At 41.3% G+C, this 23,625-nt stretch overlaps 2 protein-coding genes across 3 annotated transcripts in view; one reads left to right on the top strand and one right to left on the bottom strand.

Moving 5' to 3' along the window:
- The first annotated feature begins 8,295 nt into the window (after positions 1-8,295).
- On the top strand, positions 8,296-17,126 carry LOC121299617 (group 3 secretory phospholipase A2-like). The gene is made up of 6 exons (XM_041227452.1): positions 8,296-9,014; positions 9,656-9,923; positions 11,633-12,249; positions 12,939-13,068; positions 14,081-14,200; positions 14,924-17,126. Exons 1-6 carry the CDS (start codon positions 8,414-8,416, stop codon positions 15,168-15,170), a joined length of 1,983 nt encoding a protein of 660 aa, XP_041083386.1. The 5' UTR covers positions 8,296-8,413; the 3' UTR covers positions 15,171-17,126.
- Positions 17,127-17,227: 101 nt separating this feature from the next.
- LOC121299616 (inositol polyphosphate 5-phosphatase K-like) overlaps positions 17,228-23,625 on the bottom strand; it is a 36,779-nt gene continuing 30,381 nt past the window's right edge. For both annotated transcript variants that reach the window (XM_041227450.1, XM_041227451.1), the window contains exons 9-13: positions 22,552-22,762; positions 20,803-20,940; positions 20,076-20,159; positions 19,495-19,599; positions 17,228-18,985 (exon numbers count right to left, since the gene is read on the bottom strand). In XM_041227450.1, coding sequence (XP_041083384.1) covers positions 18,524-18,985; positions 19,495-19,599; positions 20,076-20,159; positions 20,803-20,940; positions 22,552-22,762 — 1,000 coding nt within the window. In that variant the 3' untranslated portion in view covers positions 17,228-18,523. The remainder of the gene's footprint in view (positions 18,986-19,494; positions 19,600-20,075; positions 20,160-20,802; positions 20,941-22,551; positions 22,763-23,625) is intronic.

Below are 23,625 nucleotides of genomic sequence, written 5' to 3'. Positions count from 1 at the left end.
AGAGAACCAAGTTTTGCATATGAACTTGTCTTGCTAATATTGGGTTGTTTTGACATGACTCCTATAATATGTAATAGGCCAGTTTGGTGCACTCAGCCTTGGAAAGGATATTGACCAATTCTACTAAAAGACCACTCCTCATTTTTCTTAATGTTGCTTAATTATATTATAGTTGTCGAGGGTTTTGCTATCTAACTGTTCATGGCTTTTCCCTGCCATTCTGCGATGCAAAAACACCATTCTCGTTCTTTGTAAATAAGTAGCTCATGCACTGTGACATAATCTGGGGGTGAAATGCAGACAAACGTTTAGGCTAACGTTCGCAATCGAATAAGCAGGTAAAAGATTTCACATGGAACCTTTGGGGTTTACATGAGAAAAACAAAAACAACTGGATCTGGAAACAATCCCCTGTCTTCCTATGCATGCACTTAAACTTTGTTCTGTCTCCAATATATATATACCACCTTGTGTATTTACTGATGCGTCTCACTTTCTTTCTTGCTGATTTTAACAGTATAAAAACTGATAGCCTTATGAAAAATGTATAACAGAGGATTCTCGCTAAGCCACTCAACTATAAAGGCCAGGCCACTATCTCCTCATGCTTCAGCTCTAACCACAGGGCCACAATGTCTCCCAATCCCTGAGTTCTACTCACCAGGGCCCTGTCTCGGTGTTTCTCAATCACTGCATTAACCCTTTGTTATTATAGGAGAGGAGACCTTAACATTTTGTTGAAACAGCAGTAAATGAAGAGTGAAGCAGACTAACATGATAGCTGATTCCTGCATCTACTCAACACCAGAATAAACCCATATAGTACAAATGCCAACACTGACGAAGCTTATTATGGTTTGACCTATTGTTATGATTGTTTCATGGAGGAAAATTACAAGAGTAAACTTTCAAAGAGTAGAGTATCTCTCCAGCGGTGTCCTGGAGTTGCCACATGGTGACATGGAAGGAAACTTTGTGATGATCAGGAGAGGCTGGCACTGTGACAGGAGAGCAATGTTGCCTGGCGTATTGCCACTGTGTCTCATGAACTTTGCTTTACATTTCGTAAATACAACTCAGCTGGAAGCAGTCATTCTTTGCATCAAGTTCGGGGGCAGTCAGGTGCTATTTTTGTACAGGTAAAAGTCTCTTTCATCTCACTGTACCTTGATCAGGTAATCTGTTTTTCCTGGAATTAAACTTACTGGCACAAAAAGCGAGAACTCTAAATGCAGGAATCCCTGTAAAAACTTCAGAATCCACAATCACTCTACTCCTGGAACTTCTCTGTGACAAGACAACCAGAAATGCATTAAATATGATTAAACACATGCTTTTGTGCACATAGGCTATCCCTCACATCCCCATAACTGATTCATTCTGTCACGATTTGCTAGAGGAATAGCAGCTGAGGCTGGTTTGTCAGGTGCTTCCGTTTTCAAGACAAATGACCTGTGTCTCACAAGAGACCAATCTTGTGGGTCATTCTGGAGAACAGACTTTGCTGTTAATGTGTACCCCTGCTGGAAATCAACTGATTCAACAACGGTCCAGTTAGACCAGGGTGTCAAACTCAGTTCCTGGAGGGCCGCAGTGTCTTCTGGCTTTCGTTCCACCCGAGCTCTCAATTACTTAATTGGTCTAATTATTTGAGTAACACTGAAATGAACCTTTGGAAGACCGGAAGACCCTGCAGCCCCTTTTAATTGTGTTCAGCTCTTACAGTTGCAGAGTTCAAGTTCCTTGAAATATGCAACTGTTAACAGCTGAAAACAATTAAAAGGTTCTAATTAAGCAAATTATCAGTTCAATTAAGGGTCTAGTTAAATAATTGAGGGCTCAATTGGAATGAAAACCAGCAGACACAGGGGGTCCTCAGGATTGATTTGAGAACCACTGCACTAGGGTGTAGCCATGAGGACACATTATAAAAGTGTCTCAAGACTAGGAGACAGGTAAGCTGTGGATAAATGGTATAGATAACATATACTCGATTATTGAGCACAGATAACAAGGCTCGAGGGCACAAATGGACACTGAGTGGTATAAAAGTAAGTTCAGATAAGAAGGTCAAGTAGGAATCTATTTTCTTTTTTGTAAAATCAATGGATTCGTTTAACAACTGAAAAACTGAGAGCCGTCATCTTCTGTGTCAGTTGCTTTTCCTAACAGAAATTCCAGGAGCCCAGCTATTGATCGTTTTGGACTTAATACAGCACCTACTACTGGTGGATAACAGTCTTCAATCACCAAAGGGCTTTATTTTTCTCTTTTTTTTATCTACACAATTTTAAACTCCCAAATCAAATGAAGCCTCACCACTCAGGAGAACTGAAGAGAAAGGAATGCCCTCTGTTCCTGCCATGATTTGTTTTCAAAAAAGAACAGGGGACTTGATTGAAGTCTATGAAATCTTAAACGAGTTGACAAGGTTAACCCTAGCTAACAGTAGGAGACTATCCTTTCCACAGAGAGTCGTGAGCGTATGGAATGGGGTAATTAGCCATGGTGTTGATACCGAATCATTAGGATATTAAGACCTGGCATGATAAACCTTTTTAAGATTGTTCATACATTTTTCTTAGGTTCTTTTGAACTGCTAACCTAAGCCATGTTACCAGACTACAGAACCCTGGAGACAAGGCCCAGCCTGGGAGGTCTGCCTGGACTCATCTTGTGCATCCAGTAGTGATCCTGGAAGCACAAAGAGGTGATCTAGCTCACCTGATTTTCTGCCCTAACTCTGCAGGAGCGCAAAGGGCACTTACCTGTGCAACCACAGATAAGATCAGGCAACTTGTCCAAATGGGATTTGAACTACACTTGCATGCCTCACCCTGCACTCCAACCAGCAGTGCTGCTACTAGCTGAGCCACTGGGAAGCCACCTTACCTTTCACTGCTATTGCAATGAAGTAACTGAGGTCTTATCAGGTTGTTATCTGGTCCCGACAAGCTAGATGTGTTTGTTGGGGCTATCTCATTGATATGACACCAAACTTTCTGTAGAAATCTGACAACAGGACAAAGGGTTTCAAACTCCAATATGCAGCGGCCTTGTGAACAGTACTTTGTTAGGGTGACTACTGTTGGATGGGGCCATCTGTCTTGTCTTTGTTGTGTATTTCACTCTCATTGGACAACCCCGAACAGCCAATTCTTCAGTAACCTTTGGACCAAAATAGTCTTTGCCTCGGGTGACATTAAAACAAGCTGGAACGTGGAATGGACACGTGGAGGGTAAATCAACACAACTATAGCCAATATGAACACCCCCAACCTGAAAGAAATGATCAAGTTCATATATTAGCAGAGGCACTCAATAGCATGTCTGGAGTAACACTTTTATATGTAAAGTCATCCTGTTTTGGTCTGAAATCAAAGATATGGTACTTGCAAAATACTATGAAATTTTAGCTTTATAGAATGATGAAATAGGACATGACATCTTTTACATTTGACCTGTGGAGCTACTGCAAACGATATCAATATTCCTTGTGTTTACAAACAATCTCCTTTCATGAATTTTCTCTTATCAGTTTGCACAACCACGTCCCCAACTTATTAAACACTGACTCTGCTGAGCCAGTCTGACTTTTCCTTCCCGGGGGCTGCCTTGAAGGGAGCTTTGAAGGTTTTGAGGTTTAGGAGGAGGGGAAGCACACAGCACATCACCCTCCTAACCAGTAACATTAAATATAAAAATTTATATAAATATATTTAACTATATATTAAGGTTCCTGTGTTATTTTCATTTGTAACACAACCTTTGGAAAATTAATTTTCCAAAACAAAAGGGCCAGAGAATAGCGAGTTGAAATGTTACATAAATAATGAAATGAATAAATCTGAACTGTTTTACTCATTGCAAGCCAGCGCCACACTAAATGAAGTTCGGAAAGATTGTCCACATTCTCATGGAGATAAAGGGATGTTCATGAAAGGACTACTGCATTGTGCAAAATATGGTGGGGTTTACTATATTTTGTTGCAATAGGGGTATAGTTTTCACTGTAATTCCCATCCATGCTGTCACTGGATTTCAGCAGTTCTCAGGACTCAGTAAAATCGATTAATCGTTCTTAGATCGAATGATGAGTCAATCAAGAGAAAATGTCAAGATTAAAACCCTACTATAAACTAATAGACAAATATATATTTAAAAAAAAAAAAAAAAAAAAAAAAAAAACTATTAAAATTACATTATAAAATCCACCCAAAAACATCTCGAGGTAACTCCAGCTCTGGAGCCATTAATTCAGTACTGGACAATAGCTTTCCTAAACAATGACAGCTTGTTGGCAATTCAAATATTCCCATTTGTGGGCCAAATGCAGGCTAATATGCAAGCTTAGCTGAAAGGCAGCTGTAAGATAAACAGCTGCATGGCTTGATAAAAGCTTACCACATAAAACCATTTTTAAACAAGCTGTCTGCTGTGAATCACTCCTTCATGAAAGGCAAAGGGACAATGGGGTGAAACATCACAAAGCCATTCATATTTTTAAACAAATAACATTCAAATATTGACATTGTCACACTATTAAATACAGTCAATATTTCCTTCTGTTTGAAAAATGGACTCTTGTAATTCCCATGGTGTCAGCTTAACCAAAATGTTTGTCGCAATGATCACGACTGTATTTGTAAGTAACAACAGTGTCTAAAGCGCTGCTACCTGTATAGCTCCTAGTTTAAATATGCATGCTTTTGTCTCATGCTGGTGCAGTTCCTTGGAAAGGTGCCTGAACACCAAGGTAGTCCCCACTAAGGTAGGAAGCTATGGATGGGGTACAATTCTGCTTCTTTGGAACGGCAGATTTAGAGAAAAATTATTAATAGATTAATCACACATGTGGGCTTCTACAGACCTTGGCAAAATGGGAACTGGAAGGTATACCCAACATTTCACAATATCACAGAATGAAGAAAAAAAAGACTGCAGCTTGCAATATTTGCTCATCAGCACTTTCCTTTCATGGCGGTACTACAGGGTTATTACATCATCTTAGTCACAGGTAAGCTGATCTTTCTTTTTATTCAATTTCTTTCAAACGGTTTCAGAAAACTAACAGATATATTGTACATTTTCTTCAACTAACTGAACTCAAATAGCACTCAATAAATTGCATTTCTCTTCAGCTAACCTAAAAATAGAACTCAGTACGTTACCTTTGTTAGTCTGTTAAACTTCACAAACAGCAGTCAAAAACTAAGTTAATATTTTAAATGACTTACTTTGGCGAACTTCCAATTACATATAAGCAAATATTTTCAAAAAGAATTACATTTAAGTAAATATATGTATCTTATACATTAGCTGGTATAATGAAACAGTTACAGTAATTAGCTTTATGTTAGTACTTTGTATTACTTGTAATTGTCTTTCAATACAATTTCATATCATTAGCAAACAGGTGGGATTAATCGTTCTTAGATCGAATGATCAATCAATCAATAGAAAATGTCAAGATTAAATACTATAAAATCATATATACATATATATACATCTATTATATAATCTAATATATATATAAATATTATAGATAATATATATATATAATATATATATATTAAGAGCCACTTCGCTGAAGAGAGGTCCATGTCTTTTATAACCTTTTAACTTATTTAAAATAAAGTTTTTAGGAATTAAAATGCAAACGGTATTATCAAGCAGCTTCAATAGATCAGGACATTCTCCACAACACACACATTTGCATAATGAATATTTTATTAGATTTTATTAGAAATGAATAACTGTCTGGTTTGTGGGTCCATCACCTGGCTGCTGGGTGAGGCATTAGACCCCCATAACAGAGTACCAAGGGGGGAGCTACAAGGGTGGAGCTGGAGGAGGCGGAAGGATGCACATTAATCAAACACAATACAAGGGTTAGTTACCAGTCTACTTATGAAGCTCTGATTGGCCAGCATTGAATGACATAATGTCTGTAGGGGACAGTCCTTCCTCATGAACCTTAGTGTATAATGTATACTTAGTGTATATTTTAATTACATACACTGCTTTCAAATTCTGGATTTCAAAGGAAGTATACATAAATCAACAGCAGGCTGTGAACCCTTTTAACTGGGCTGTACCATTATCATGGAAATACGGGTGCCGGCACACAGTCCCTTCTGTTCCTTCACCTATAGAAAACATAGCTTGTAACATGAGCGTGGAGGTATTCACAAACGACAGGGAATGTGAGGAATGGTTGAGAGTGCTTGTTTTACAGAAACACATGTCTGTGCGAGTTGACAAAAAAATAGATTTTAAAAGGGGAAGGCTGGTTAAAATCTCAAATAGGAATGTGTCATTAGAGGAGGTAAAGGGATGAGGTACAGAGGATGGACAAACCAATAGAAACACTGTATTGACTTGATATGAGCTGCCAGGACTGCACTGATTTGATGGGATTAGCCTGTAATGGGACTTTCTGAAGGACCACCATTCTACAATGATTACCCCATCCTTATACAAACAGCAGGGGCTGTAACATAGTATATCTAAGTATACCTCTTACTAATCCGAATCAGTTTGCACTTTGATCAGGTAAGTCCCTGGTCTTGTCTTTGTTTCATGTTTTTGACACCTCAAAATCAGTAATGACCCTTTGAATAAATAATACACAGCTCCAAAAGTCTTATCATCGAAATATGAATTTGAACTTGCATTGCATTTTATTATGATAGCTCCATGGTTCCGATTGTAGGTCAGTTCTCATTACCAAACAGCCTGCAGAATAGGAACCTGTATGGGATTCTTTGATTGTGGCTCTGACAGCTTCCATAAGCCTGTATGGCCAAAAGACACCGAACACATTAAGATTAACTGAAGGCCACTGAGTGAAGCTTGCCTGCAGTGCTCTTAACTGCCAGCAGAGGGTACTGTGCTTCTCTCTCTGTGATGACTTGGCTCCTGGAGCAGTGGTTCCCAACCCTGGTCCTGGGGACCCCCTGTGTCTGCTGGTTTGCATTCCAACTGAGCTCTCAGTTACTTAACTAGACCCTTAATTGAACTGATCCTTTGCTTAATTAGACCATGTTTATTTGTTTCCAGCTCAAACTGTTGCAGATTTCAAGTTAGCTATAATATTTTATAAGTAACTTGAACTCTGCAACTGAGCTGAACAGTTTTAGCACCAATTTAAAAAATGTTCACAGTATGCCTCTTTATATTTTTTAAACTTTTCTTTTTTAATCAGGGGTTTGGAATTAAAAAAAAAAGGCAGGTAGGTAACGGCGTAGAATCTGGGAGGCTGAAGGAAATGAAAGCATACCCCACCCAAAGTGTCCATATGACTGTACAAACCCAAAGCAACTCACAAGCCCATTCCAGCTCAAGTGGACCTGGGGGAGGTGCAATTCATTTGTGCTTGATGATACAAAAATTGTTTCTCTTGTTAATTATTAGCATGTTAAAGATTGTTTCTATTCTATTCTATCAGAACCACTGTAGAACTAATAGGGTTCTCAAATCGCGTTACTGGGGTTTAAGTGTGTCGAGCCGTCCCTCCTGCGGTGCACCGTCCCTCCCAGTCGCCTCAGGCATTCAAGTCACGGATTGATGTTGAAACTAAAACTGACTGGGAGCTGTTGGAAGGTGTGTCACTGTCTCCACCCTCGTCCAATCCGAGCAGATGGCCTTTTCTCTGGTTGTAGGTAACACACATCACCCCATGCTCCGGATGACACTCCCACGTCGTGCCTTTAAAACAAAGCCGGGAAGTCTACGGTATTTGTCACTGACACTTTCTCTGCCAGTCTCTCAACAACAAAAGCTATTCCTGCTCTGGGTTATATTACTTTAATCGTTCAGCATCTTAATATCCACTCTCAACTGCCTTTCTACTTTGCACAACTTCTGCGACTGTCTGTTCACTTCCATGATTGATGTATTCAATCTGTTTTAACATGTTTTATGGCTAGCCGAACGGGGGCTTAGAATCGCGCTTTTTACAGCCAATTTAACACCCCTACATGCAAAACAAAGTTTTAGTTCTTCGAATATATGTATTTGTTTTCTGATAAAGGTAAGACGTTTTTTTCCAGCAATAATAATTATATATTTATTAACCTTTACTGTAAAACAAGCAACATCAACTTTATAAGTTGTCTGAAAAGTATTTAATAGAATGCATTTTGCAATGCTAAGTATGCAAAACGTGTATTAAAGATTACAATTGCTTATATTTTAAAGATTTTAACGGTTATGCTATAGCACTGATTTATTTATATAGTTTTGAAAAGAATAAGCCGTGTTTAAAATATATATATATATATATATATAATTTAAAAAAAAAAAAAAAAAAAAAACGAAATAGTCTCTAATACGTCCTGCTGCTAAGACTACTGTTATTACCACAAAAAAAAAAAACCGCAAACAAAAAAAAACGGCTTTTCTCATTGAAATGCCAATACGAAAACTGCTGTTGCTTGTAATCGTGGTGTTCACCAGCGCAGCAGCAGAAAGACAGAATGTCGTCTCTTTGGAGGCTGCAATGAGTAAGTTCACTTTCTGCCACCTAACACGGGCCTCGTCCTCCAAAACCGGTCTCAGATACCTCAACTTCCTGAGCCGACCGGTCGGGGGCCAGTCTGGGGCGCTTGTACTATACCAGAGTACCTGGGACAATTCTCACCGGCTCCAGGAGTGCGTCAGCACCGATGAGCCGGTCCTCACGAAGACCTACCTTTCTTACTGCCAAGAGGGGCTCCAGACGAACTCCACTTTCACAAACAGACCGGAGATCCTGCAGGACGCCCGTTCTCTGGTTGAACCCACCAGCCCGTGTGTCAGCAGTGCTTTGCCAGAGAATGACGCCGAACCTGCCCGGCGAGAGAGGAGGGCTGCGGCGGCTGGAGAATTGGTGCACAAGCCCCCTGAGGAGAGTTCCGGGGATTCAAATCCCAGGAGTGGAGACACAGCGCGGAGGAAAAAGCGAGCGTGGATCGTACCCGGGACTCTTTGGTGTGGAAGAGGAACTGCAGCGCAAAACTTCACTGACTTAGGTACGTCCTCTTTTTGTTTGTTTTCACATGTTTTAGGTATTGTGCAGGAGTTATAGTTTAAATAGATTCCTTAAAATTGCAATTACATGAATATGACGCTTACATAATATTGACCGGTGTTTACATTATTCTGTAGTTCACATTTCTGTGCGCTCTAATTGATCACAAATCAAATGGATAGTTGGTAGTGCCATCATTTACATTCCCTAATGTATTTTTAGCCCTGTCTTCTCCCCGAAACATGCTATTCAATGTGTCACTCTTTGTGCCAAAAAGGCAGACTCCAGTCGCTACTTGCATCGGTAGGCGGTTCTAAAGACACCTTCTTGCACAACTTGGGAAGCGGCACTTTTTAAAACTAAACTGAAATCGGGTTTTTGTTATACAGTAACACTTTGCAGCAAGAGCAATAAATAAATAAATAAATAAATACATTCAGATAATGTGAGATTTTTCAAGAAATAAATAGATATTCTTTTCCCAGCGCTACAGCTTTTAATAGCATTCCTCTCTGGTTTTCTTTTCTTTCAGTTCTCCTAAATATACAGTCCCTGTTCAACCCAGTCTCCCTTTCAAATAATTACACAATGCAATGTCCCAAAACATAACACGTGCAACACCTATTGATTTCTTTTCTGTAGGGGTCTTTGACCAGGCAGACCAGTGCTGCAGAGAACACGACCACTGTAAAGAGACGATATCAGCATTCAAAATAAAATATGGGATCTTCAACCATCACCTGTACACTCTGTCCCACTGCGAGTGTGACCAACAGTTCAGACAGTGCCTGTTTGGTGTGAACGATACCATCGCTAATCTGGTTGGGTATGGCTTCTTCAACGTCATTAAGATGTCCTGCTTCGTCTTCGAACCCAAAGTACAGTGCACCCGGATGTACTGGTGGGGTGGGTGAGTGCCATTTTAATATATTTAACAATAAAAAAAATGGTTTCTTCAGAGACACCGAGACCCCACCCAACAGGCCAGGGTACTAGGATACGGAGAGCAAGTCCAGGCTGTTATTAATAAGCACGTGGCTTCCCTGTTTTGTGGAAGGAGAAGCATTTGTACAATAGGACTTGAAAACAGATCAAACCTGTTCTGTCTGGAACTCCTTCACGGAGGTTTGCTGAGAGAGAGAAAAGGGATTCACTTCTAGGTCACTCTCCAAGCATGGTTGAACTGAAAAGCTCTGCTATTTTAAATTGTACCGTGGGCCCTCTAGCTTTTGTAGTCAGCTTTACCACTCTACGTGAAAGTGGGATGACATTAACATATGACATATTATACCAGTCTAGTGAGAAACACTAACAGATAGCAGAACCACTTGGAAACCAGCAAAGGCAACCCACTGAATTTTGAACAACGTTTACACAGTGGTTCTCATACTATGGCACGCTGTGGTCCTGCAGTGAACTGGTTCATACCACCGTGTGCAGTCAGTGTTTTACCTGTGTGATACTCTTCTAGCAATGCTTCCTTATTTTAGGAGTACACCACTACATACAAACCTTTTTCCAGGAACGTGCAACATGTTTTGGCAAGTTATTCTTCTCTGAAATTGGGGCCCACAATATAGTTACAAATATAAGGAGTAGAGCTTTCCATTGTACTGTAGTCTGTTGCAGTGAGAGAATGCACTGCGCATCAGCACTTGCTTCGGCTTGTTTGAGGTGTTGCCAGTGGGTTTGGTTCCCTACAGGATCATGCATCCCACGGCTCTTTCAAGTTTCCTTGGTAACCATTACTCCTAACAAACGTTGGCGTTCCTGCTGTGGGAAATCGCTTTCTGCTCAGCAATTTGAGAAGGGAGTTTTCTGAGCCTCCATCACACCTCATTACTTCCTTATCCACCTTCTGAAATGAATATAATTATGAAACTGAGCTGACAGATGGGTCTCGGCTTGCCCTTACCCCAACTGTGGCAATTCAGTGAAACTTTACTATAGTAGCACAGGGCTGTGCAATGGGGCGAGGCTGCCATTGGTAGAATGGTACCACAGTACTCTTTCCGATTTTGACTTACCTGTCATCCATATGCTAGTAGCAATGGTAATCCATATGATTGTGCCATATTACTACCAGTGTGCTACCGTATCCGGAACACTGTGTTCTATTATCCAGTGGTGGTCTGCTAATGCTTCTCTTGGGTTTCGTCAGTGTAATACACTGGTATTGTAATGGGAGTAATTTCAGGTAGTCATATGGGTTTTCCTAAAATAGCACTTCTGTGAAGACAGGCACAAACTATGTTAAAGGGACGCTTTGTAACCTATTACTGGGTGTGTGTTCTGTCTCGTTCTTTCTGCTTAGATTATAATGCCTTTTATCAACCTTTTAAAAGCAGAAATGGCAATATAGAATGGTACAATACACAGGTAAGAAATGTAATATTGCAAACCTGTATATAGTCCATATAGCGTACTGTATTTCAATATTTGATCAGTAGTACACCACATCCTAAATTAATGAATGCATGCAAAACCATGCATGTAAGAGATATAAAAAAAAGATAAAGCATTGTTGATTAGGGTTAGGAAGTATACTGGTATCAGAATGTAATGATGCAGTTGGTTGAATTCACACAAAACCACAACCTTGCTTTTCTATTCTGGCAGGTGTAAGAAAAAACAGAAAGCACCTTTCGCCGTCCTCCGTCCTGCCACACCGTACAATGTCACTCACCCTGCAGAGGAGGAGACGGACATGGGCTGGAGACCCAAATCCAAATCAGAATCGGGCACCAGGGGCAGCCAAGGGGCCTCCCCCAAGACAATCGGCACCACAGAGCCACCTAGTGGGGGGAAGCAAGCCTCCAAACCACCCCGCAGGACAACCCCAGGCCACGAGCGCAAGCAGAAGCAGGGCAAGAGGGGGCAAAACCAAGGACACGCAGGGGTGGTGGGAGAGTCCAAAGTGACAGGGAACAGTGGGGGTAAAAATCCCCTTTTGGAAAGTACCACATTGCCAGACAACAGAGGAGACAAAAATACAGTTTTGGAAGAGTCCACAACGGTAGTGAACAGAGGGGGGGAAACCACCACACCGGAAGGTCCAGAGTTGCCAGGAAGTGGAAGGGGAGACACCCCAGAAAGAGGTCATTGGCTGTCGGGTCACAGGTCAGAGAATGCCCTGCCCGTGGTTAACCCTTTGTTTCCTGGTGAAGATAACCATGAATCTGATGGTATGAGGCTCAACAGACCACCCCCTGTGAGGGTGGTACCCGAGGGACACTGTGAGTATGGTGGTCTTCAGACTGCGGTGGGGTGGCATTGTGGGATTGTATTCTAGCACCTTGTTTGGAAAGCTACACAGCTCTCTCTACACAATGTCATCTGCCCTTCAATGCAAAGTACCTGTCTCAAAAAATATATATAATAAAAAATAAAGTTGACAATACTGACACCCGATTAATGCACTGTACAAACAATATGTAGGATAGCTCCTGCAGGCATCTGTTTTGATATTGGGATCTCTTACTAGCAGCACATTAAGTTTTATTCCAATGGGCTTTGCCAGTGTTACAGATAAAGACTACATGTTGAAACTTTGTCTGCTGGCTACAAATCTCCATGATCGCACACCTGAATACCTCTCTAGGTATTTAACTAAACAAGACTCAAATATCAGCCTCAGGTCAGTTGACAGTAATAATCTTTAGATTATGTGTCAGAAAAAATGTGCCAGAGGAATTTGCCAATAGGGCACCAAACACTGGAATGTTTTAACAATAAATTTCAAAGTAGAGGCAACTGCTCAGTGCTTTTCAAACATAACTGCCAAGTTACGTCACTCGCAAAGGCACATGCAAGTGCTTTAATTCATTGTTTTGGTGTTTGACTGCTTGGCTTAATCCTTGCTTAATGTGAAATGTGCACGGTCTCTGGAGATAACTGACATGCTTTTCTCTGTATGTTGACACAGATAAATCCCAGAGCTGTAACTGTTACAAGCGCTTGGATCAGTGCAAACACAAAATCAGCCCTCACGAGGAGAGATTCCAGCTGCAGAACACAGAGGCCAAGACACTGTACCACTGCGACTGCACACGCAGGTAACACTGCTGACAAGCTCTGACAGGAGAGAGGGGGTTGGGATATGGGGGTGTGGGGAGACAGCACCGAACATGACTGGAACACAAGCTTATAACAACTGTCAAGCGAACCTTGTCTGGTTTGACCCCTCATTAACTTTTGAGACTGTCATGAGACAACCAATGGTTTCTCATGAAGGCTCAACACTTCAGTGTGCATTACAGAGCTGGCACTATTGCAGGAATGAGCTGCTTCACAAGGAGCACAAGGCCAGCTATAATGGTATGAGCCGTGGGCAAAATGGTACAATGTTCTTATGTATTTTAACATACCAATGGTATGACATAATGGTATGCACCAATAAACACTGGTAATCCAGTGCCATGGTACTATTTCATTACCAGTATGCTATCATATGCCAAGTCCATTGTTTTCCCATAGCCAGCTGTCTGTCTTTCTCTCTGTCAGCCATTGGGTAGACCCCAGTCTGTTATTTCCAGTTCAAAAATGTGTCTCAGAGAGATTACAGACCACTAAATGCATTAGCTCTTTCTGCTAAACATTAATATAGACAAAATATATCTATTTCTGATTTGAACTTGCTGAATGCATTTTCAGTTTTCGGATAATTCAGAAACCCATCCCTTCAGCTGAGGTCTATGCAGCGCATTTAACTTGACAATTAACAGTTAAGTTGAGTTTGGCTCCCTCTGAACAACACACATGTTGGGCTTTGTGGGAGGTAGACAAGGTAGGGAGGTGCAGAAATGCCCAGAGGTGTGTTTTCAGACAGCTAGTAACATGTTTGTATTTAAAGTATATCTGAACAACTGTATACTTTTCATCAGCGAATGTTCTTTAAAAAGCTGGATTTTTAGAGACATGTAAGAATATAGTATCTGATTCATAAAACTGTGAATATCACTGAATCTTAATATCAATGTTTAAATCCCCTTTTTCACAAATGAAAGTTCCTTTGTATATGTAGTGTTTGGAAGTTGTGAATGATCTAATGAATGTTTTTGTCCCCAGGTTGGCACAGCGTCTGCGCAGGATGAGGGAGCCCAACTCAGTGGAGTCTCTGCTCTACAGCTTCGTCTCCTTGTCCTGTTTTGACCTGCGAGAGCGAGAGGAGTGTGACCAGGAGGGCCGGTAAGTCTCTGTGTATGTGTAAGACACCATGTGTCACAGCTAGTTTGAAAATCTATTTTCTTTCCTTTTGTTAGCACTAGAAATATTAACATTGGTCTGTTCTTCTTTTGAATATATATTTCTTTACGGTTCTGTTTTATATAGTAGTTCAGTTTGGAATATACCATACTGATATGTCAAAGACAGTGCTGTAGATGGATTTGTTGGTACTCCATGCTACTTCACTAATAATGTTTATAAAGCTAATGAGAGCAAAGGACTGCTTTAATATCATTTTACCCTTTGCTAGTCGTAATGAGAGGATTCCACTGTTTGTTGCAAATCAAATTATTTCACATAATCATATCTATCCATTTATATTAACACACTATAAATTACTATATATATATATATATATATATATATATATATATATATATATATATATATATATATATATATAGTATTGTGCTTGTTAACCACCATACTATATGATGCTCAACTGAATTAGCCAAGAACCATGCATTGTAACACCATGGTACACAGTGCCCCCTTTGGGAGTTATGGGGAATTTCAGAGTCTGGCTAAACCAAATAGGTTCTGAATACTTGTGTTGTGACAAGCCACTCATTAAAAGTAATGTAACATTATGAGTGGGTGTTTGTACATCATGTATTTTGTCATGTATAGTAAGAATTTAAGCCATAATATTCATACCCATTGCTTCTCTGTTTTGCTTGTCAGGTGCACCACACAGCAAACTGCTGTCCTTTCAAGGGCGAGACACCTCCGTAAAGTCCTGAAGACTCGGCGGAGCGCTGAGGGGAAGGAGCGGGTCGAGGGAGCCCCCAAAGTGAAGAGACGGGCCACCAGCATGCCCAGGCCAGTTCCACTGTACGACAGGTGTCTGAATATGGTCGACTCCAGACTGAAACCAGAATTACTCACAGCCACCACAGACTGGAATATCTCAAAAGGGAGCAGACATTAATCCATCACTTTTAAATAGAGGCATTACATGCCTTTCTAACTCTTCAGGGTGTTGACATTTGGCGCCCCCTTCTGGAGCAGGGTACATGTTGGAAAGCCAGTTTTTTGCTTAAGTTACATCCCTTTTTCTAAATGCAAAACACGAATACAACAGTGAATGTTCATTTAAGTAATTTCGAGTTGACAGGTTGTATTTGCTTTCAGGAGATAAGGCGCACATCCTGTACTGAAGCAAAAAACGCTTTTCAGAATCCTAACTATAAGTATTACAAAGTTGCAACCATTGCTAACTTAAGTGTGCCGTTCATGAAAACGTTTGTTATATGGTCCATATCAGACAACTGGCAAGCCTGTGACGTTTGATGATCAAACTTCTGACTGATCCATCACTAGAGAAATGTTGGCCATAATGGCCAGCTTATTTATTGTACAGAGTGTATATTTTGTAAAGTTTTCTTAATTTTAAAATCATGTTTATGATAGAAGTATAGATGTTATATTGCATTTTGTTTTTGTAATTTTGGTTTCTTTTTTTGTGACAGCTGTATTATAAGTCTGATTAGTTATTGATGACATGAGCAGGGGAGTGTACAGATTAATTTATAGGTGCCTGTGGATTTTGTATATAGCTCATTGAATACAAAGGGAGTGGATTGTTTACCTGTCTAGAGTGAAGTCTAATAAAGTAAGTGTTTGTAAGATCCTTGTGTCTATGTCTTGTGTCTCTATAAAGGTCACACAGAATGTCATGGTGCTGTCCAGGTGTCTATGCTGTGGTCTTATTCACTGTAATAATACCACACATTATAGACTTGTTTATAATGCCAACAGTTCCAAAGGAAGTGGGGATTAATGCTATTTTACTGTAAGTCAATGAATACAGAAGACCTTCCCATTATATTAATTCAAGCAGCCATTAAAAAAAAAAAAAAAATCACATTGACTTGTTTGCAGCATTTCTGACTCTATCTTGCAATGATTCAAATACTTTGGTAAATCTGTGCAGTAATCTGCATAACCTTTGTATGAATAGTGGTAAAGACACCAATACTGTTACATGTGTAAACTAGTTTCTGCGTCTCTTTCTTGGTGTTTTTACATATGAAAATATTCTGTATAGGTACAGTTCTGAGCTACAGGTTTGGCTTATGATTAGCAGAGTGCGAGTGCGAGTCTGTGTGTGTCAGTGTGACTGTTGGGAGCTAAAGAAAGGATGCTTTACTTGCACTTCTGTGTTATTGTGGGCAGATGTTTCAAATGCTTCATCTGGCTTTGCCCACATTTGCAGAAGGGCTTGTTCCCTTTGTGGTGTGGAGCCTGCATTGTGCTTCCATGTTCTGGTTACACTGACTTCTACCCAAGATTTTCAAATCCAATTCCTCAATTCACAAAAGTGAAGAACTCAGCACAATAAAGGAGAACCAGTAATAATGTTAATAAAGCAAATAAGAGGTCTCAGTTTTAAAGTATTGGTACAGATCTTCTAGCTTGCAGCATGATGTAAGCGAGATTCCTAATTTATAGAGGCACTCCCACACACACCCGAGGCACCACATCACCCAGCTTCACAGAATATGAAAGCGATCGTACTGATTAGGTTATTATCCCTCGGGGAGGGGGAAGGGGAAGGGGAAGGGGAAGGGGAAGGGGAAGGGGAAGGGTATGTGTAAGTGTATCACACTTCAGTTTTTGGATCTATAGAGATCCAGTTATCAGCTTGCTGTGATTGGTACACACATTGCTTAACATAATATAAGAAACTTGGTCGTGAAGTTGCTTAGCTTGTGGATTTCTGCCTTTTACAAAGTTGGAAAGACCTTGGTGTTTAGGAATTTCCCTACAGGCCAAGCACAGTTTATACTACATACTGTAGACCAGCAGTATGTTAGATATAGTTTAGACTATTGTTAAATGAACGCTTTGTTTGGGCACAAGTTATTAATTCTAGCATATTGAAACAGGATATCTAGCAGGTAAGATATTGTTTCCTGTACTTGTTTCCTGTTAAACTATCTTATTTATATCCTTGGGGGGGAAGGGGGTTTAAAAACAAAGCCGCACTTTGTACAGAGATTTATTCAATTTAATCAGGAATCACACAGACGGAAAAGCAGAAAGGAGCACAGGGTCTCGGGGGAGAATCCCTGGCAGCACCATGCTTGCTGTCTCACTGGCTATGGGGAGTCGGGGCCCGAGTCACTCTGCTCACGAATGTTCACTACTGAGTACAAGAGTCTGGACCTCGATGAGAGATTTAGATATAGTAAGTATTGGGAAAGGGGAGAGAGATGAGTCCAGCGCTTCACAGTGATATCAACTGGAGGAAGTGACAGCATGGCAGCATCTCTACACCAGGGTTAGGATTGCCAACTGTACTGCAAGAGTCGTCCCTTTTTAATAAACATTTCAAAACGGGTACAGAGCTACTGCAATGCAGAATCAGTTCTGTGATGCTTTTGTACAACCAACAACAATCAATAGCTGCACACCTGGAAACTGATTCAAGCTGTACTTCTGAACAGTCTATTATATATCAGATAGAACCACATTGTGATCTTACAGGCTGGTGACTGGAAACACAACCACTTCATTTACAAACATTATCCTAATGCTGAATTCATTCCTGCACAATTCTAATGCTGATGTGAACTATGGAAAAATATTGGCAACCCTAACCCTGGCCAAGGTGCACTTGGGTTTACTCACATTATGAGAGAGAGAGCAAGAGATAGATTAACTTGCTAGGTCTCCCTATTTGCAGGGTGTTTACCAATATGATCTTCAGTGACTAAGGACTAATGGTTGAACAAAGGTAGTTACAACGATATGAGCCATAAGTGGAATCGAACCTCTGGCAATAACATTTTATCAGCGATCACAACAGTAATCCACTGGTGTGAGGTTTACCATAGCTGTACCAGACAGTGTGTGTGCTTGTTATGTTTTACATTTTTTTCTGATAAGGTTTTGCTGTTTTATATATTTTCTGTAAAGAGAGACCTGCTATAACAGGAAACAAAAGTGTGAAGGCTCCTAAAAAACTGTGTGACAAAACAGTGCGACACTGGCAGAAAGCAGCACATTAGCATTACAGAGAAAAGGAGAGTAGCAGAGGAACAGGGGTAAGGATAGGGCACAGAGAGGCGCGTGAGATAGAGAGTGAGGCAGACAGAAACACTTTCAATCTCAGCGATTCAAAATCAGAAATGATGGACGTCAGGAAATCTTCATGGGGAGAAATAGATAAATTGGAAAAGTCTGTTCGTTCCAGTTAGCCGTCATTTGAAAATCATTCTTTGGCCTCATCTGTGCCCGGAAACCGTCTAATTTCCTTCCTACATGACCGTGAGCATGTCACAACCCTGCAGCCTTGCACTCGCCTGAAGCCTTCCCCCCAGAGAGAGCATTTTCTTGGGGTTTCTTTTCCCTGATGGTGCCCTTGTCCCCCAGAGCTTCGGGGGCACTGACCTCTATCCCAGGGGTGCCGGGGCTGGCGCAGGTGTGCGGGTGTGGGGCGGAGCTGCTTGGGCACTCGTCCGGTTCACACACGAGCCGTTCTCTCTTGCCTCGGTGTCCAATGCGAGGGGAGGGGCTGCGGTCCTTGCCTGTCTCCCTGGAGTGTGGCCGCAGGTTGAGAGCCTGCAGTTTGGGCAGCGCCGGGCTTCGGCTGCGGCTCCGTTGGCCTCTCTGCTTGGCCTTGCCCGGGCTGGGGCTGCGGGACTTGGGCCGGAGCAGGACCAGGGTGCTGTCGTCCTCCGAGCTGTAGTCAGAGCTGTCTGAGGGGCTGGAGCTGGGAAGGGAGCTGGGCAGCATGATCTGCGGGAGGAACATAGCGTTCAGACAGCTAAACCTATGGTAAAATACACAGTTTGTAAGAGCAATATTCTACAATATTAAGTAATATTGTGTTTTTTAAAAACACAATATTACTTAATATTGTAGAATGCTGCACAGCAGATAATATTCATGTAAGGCCAGATGCTTGCAACATAGGTTTAAAGAGGAGATGCTGTTAAACCTGTCACCCAACAGCAGATGGCACCCTTGTAGCTCGCTTAAAAGGAATATGGCTTTCAGCTGGTTTAATGCAATCCTACAGTTAATACCAACAGTGGAAAAAGGAGAATAAACATTTAGTTCTGTTGTTTAGGTTTGTTGTGTAAGGCTTTAAACACTGTGTTTCATTCTTATCAATGATATAGCATTTTTTTAAACTGCTCAGATTTAAACTACAATTACAACAGTTTGAAACACTACATGGATTATTCAGCAGCGTGACTTTATCAGAGGAACAGCCTCCTGAACAGAAAGCATGACCTCCTGACCTGGAAGGGCTCCGTCACACCCACGATGGTGCTCATGTTGTTGCTATAGTAACCCAAGATGTACTCGCCCGACCCCTTGGGAAGAGCTTCCTCGCCAAAAGCCACCTGCAGGGAACGAGGGAGCAAATTAGTGAAGAAAGGACAAACACAACATAGGTAATCTTCACATTCCTTTGCCATTATCTTTGATTCCATTCTACATGGACTAGTGTAGAACATGTCTTCTTGTAGGAGTCAAAGAAACATATCAATTTCCCTTTAGGCTGTAGGCAGCAAACCAATAAAGACTTGTTCCACTGATGAACGTTCAAGACTTTTTGTATTTAACTATCCCCTGCCAGGGGTCTTGAGGCTTTTTTTAAACATGTGCACACAGTAGGTCATGATAATTTATTTTATAATGTTACTGATTGTTCCTCTTTTGCATCTACAGCTGTGTATGTTAATGACATTTTAAAAGCCACATTTGCATTGTGACTGAGTGCTGAACGGAACTGTACAGGTGTCACTAGAGCTGAATTATACTGGAGCGTGTATGTGTATGACAATGCAGACTAGTGTCTGTGCAGTCTCTGCTCTACCTGGCACTGCTGCTTCACACTGTCTGAGTCCTCCTGCTTGGCCCACACGTACCCCACATAGTCCTTATGGTGCCTGAACCCCACCTGTGGAATGACATAAAGAGGGATGTGAGGCAGACCAACACGCCAATGAACGTTCAGCTTAGGGTCGCCTGTGCTTCCCTCATGTGACCACTTTATAAATAGCTTTGAAAAAATGCCATTAATAATCCAGTTCCTCTTGACAATATACATTCACCCACAAGATTTATTGAAATTCTCTACTAAACGTGTTTTTGTTTCTTCTTGTATCGCGTGGATCTTGTGATAGGTCATATCCTTCACGCTCAGTCAGAATTTCTATAGTACTACAACACGCGTTTGCTATCAATGTCTTTTTTTAAGGCTTTTAAAACTAATAAGAACCGTTCAATAGAGTTTCCCCCATCGCTGATTGGGTCGTGTGCCTGGGCCATGTTACCAGAATAGTCTTAATTTAGTAAGTAAAATAAATAAATATTTCTGCAATTACCCTGCATATTTCCCACTTATTTTCATATTACATATTAAAGTGCGATATAAACACTTTTTTCAACAGTTTTTTCTTTGAGTTTTCAAAACAACTCAAAATCAGGGAAAGTGAAAAATCCAGGCCGTTGCTCAGCAACCACTGAAGGGCGTGGATAATGCAAATGTGTTTCTCAGTCTTAAGAAATGAAACAGAACAGAGCTGTAGCTAGCCGGGTACCTTGTAGAGGCCGATCCAGTCCCAGGAACTGCGAGGGAAGCTGGCCGCCATCCTGAACTTCACAACAGCGTCCGACACCTTGGTCCACTCATCCTCCACAAAGAACTGGACCAGGGGGAGATCCACCTTGTAGGGGAACTGAGGGGGGAGAGAGGGGAATAGAGAGGTGAGAGAAGTGAGACAGGGATAAGAGAGAGAGATAAAAGGATAAGGGAAGAAAAGTGTGAGAGAGTAGAGATAAAGGAGAAGTCAGAGAGGGGAAGAGAGGCAATAGAGGGGATGAGACGGGAGACGGGAGAGTAGGAAAACAGGAGAGGAGTAAAAGGAGAATGGGTGAGAGAGGACAGAGAAGGGAAGAGGAGGGGAGAATAGAAAGATAAAGGTATGAAGGAGAGGGAGGGGGAGGAGTAGCAAAACAGGGAGAGGGAGCGAGGAACGGAGAGATGGAATAGTACAGCCACCGGGGAAACAGACAACGGGTATGACAGGGAAAGAACAGACAGGGACAAACACAGGTAACAAATATGAATAGGGGAGAGGGAGGGAGTGGGAGAGAGACAAGTATCAAAAGAAGTGAAGGAGAAATGAAAGGGGGCAAAGGCGGATGAAAGGGGGAGAAAGGGTGAGGGGGGAGGAAAAGGAAGATCCAGTTTGAAGAAGGTTTTCAATTTACACAGTATAAACCCCCGGATTTCCTCACAAACATACATCGTGAGGTTTTGCTATTTCATGGTGATATGGCCTATTGTTTGTGCATCTTAGCTAAGTACTATAGTTTTGGCACATGCTTCCACATTGTGACAGATTGCTTTTCCTAGCTGTCACATTTGCTAAGTTTGAGCTCTGGTATTTAATTTGTTGTGTGACCACAAGATGGCGATGCAGTACAGTGTAGAAGGATTTAATATATCAAAACACATCCATTTACATGGCTTATGACAAGTCAGTAATCGCTTCTGAATACCCTTCTTGTGTCTTTGCAAACAGCACTGTTCAATTCCACTGGTTCTTAGCTCTCCCTAGATCGTTTATTTTAAAGTATTTAAATAGGCTGACTTCAGGACCAAGGACAGGGAAAGAATGAAGACATCCAATCCAATTGAAAGTCAAATTATAAGGCAATGGTTATGGTTACATATAATGCTATATATATATATATATATATATATATATATATATATATATATATATATATATATATATATATATATATATATATATATATATATATATATTATTCATGGTATTATTTACACACAAACTTGTTATAACATTTTAAATATGCCCCATCTCTCTTGTTTGGTTGTGTAATGTCTTTATTGCTCCAATTACAATGGTATATGAAATGAGGCAAGATGTAAAAATAAGAGTTGCAAATTTATAAGAATTACTAGAATTTTCTTGGATATAAGAGGAGTAGCATCTGAACGTCATGTTTTGTAGTTATTTTGAAATTCATTTGATAGTTCCAAACATACCTTTATAAAATGTCCACAGGTTAATAATGAAATTAAGTGGCATGCCATGGGAATAACAGCCAATTCACTGGAGTTCACAGAAATTTGCTGACATGACTTTAAAGTGGGCCTCAATGGTGGAGTAATACACATTATTTCAGATTACTAGAACATACAATCCATTTTGAAAGGCTTTGTCAGCATGAAAACCCCCTGTTGATCCTAACACAGTTTTAACAACATCCTCTGCCCCCTTGCAGGTGAAGCTGAGTGCCGTCTGTCTGTGTCTTACCCTGAGCGTGAAGATGGCGGAGACAGGCTTGTGGTCACTGGTCAGGTACTCCATGTGGCTGCGGTAGCTGTACTGTGTCACTGTCACCCCGCTGGTCAGCTGTGCCACCGAGCTGCGCTTCGACGGGGGAGTCCGAGAAGGGACAACTGGCTCAAAGGGTTTAATCTTCCAGAGAATCCTATCTGTCCATGCCGGCTTGCGCTTCTTAGCACTGAGTTGGAAACACACAGACCATATGAGAATCACACAGACCATATGAGAGTCACACAGACTGCATGAGAATCACATAGACCACATGAGAATCACACAGACCGCATGAGAATCACACAGACCGCATGAGAATCACACAGACCGCATGAGAATCACACAGACCGCATGAGAATCACACAGACCGCATGAGAATAACACAGACCGCATGAGAATCACACAGACCGCATGAGAATCACATAGACAGCATGAGAATCACACTGACCATGAGAATCACACAGACCGCATGAGAATCACACAGACCGCATGAGAATCACACAGACCGCATGAGAATCACACAGACCGCATGAGAATCACACAGACCGCATGAGAATCACAGACTACATGAGAATCACACAGACCGCATGAGAATCACACAGACCGCATGAGAATCACACAGACCGCATGAGAATCACACAGACCGCATGAGAATCACACAGACCGCATGAGAATCACACAGACCGCATGAGAATCACACAGACCGCATGAGAATCACACAGACCGCATGAGAATCACACAGACCGCATGAGAATCACACAGACCGCATGAGAATCACAGACCATGAGAATCACACAGACCGCATGAGAATCACACAGACCGCATGAGAATCACACAGACCGCATGAGAATCACACAGACCGCATGAGAATCACACAGACCGCATGAGAATCACAGACTACATGAGAATCACACAGACATCATGAGAATCACACAGACTGCATGAGAATCACACAGACCACATGAGAATCACACAGACATCATGAGAATCACACAGACCGCATGAGAATCACACAGACCGCATGAGAATCACACAGACCGCATGAGAATC

This window comes from Polyodon spathula, chromosome 25 (assembly GCF_017654505.1).
Source record: "Polyodon spathula isolate WHYD16114869_AA chromosome 25, ASM1765450v1, whole genome shotgun sequence".
Classification (NCBI taxonomy): domain Eukaryota; kingdom Metazoa; phylum Chordata; class Actinopteri; order Acipenseriformes; family Polyodontidae; genus Polyodon; species Polyodon spathula.
This window is presented reverse-complemented; position numbering and strand designations above follow the sequence as displayed.

Coding starts and splice junctions, on each gene's coding strand:
- LOC121299617 (XM_041227452.1), top strand. CDS start 8,414: ATGCCAATACGAAAACTGCTGTTGCTTGTAATCGTGGTGTTCACCAGC. Junction 9,015..9,655: donor GCAAAACTTCACTGACTTAG/GTACGTCCTCTT, acceptor TCTTTTCTGTAG/GGGTCTTTGACCAGGCAGAC. Junction 14,201..14,923: donor GAGTGTGACCAGGAGGGCCG/GTAAGTCTCTGT, acceptor TTTGCTTGTCAG/GTGCACCACACAGCAAACTG.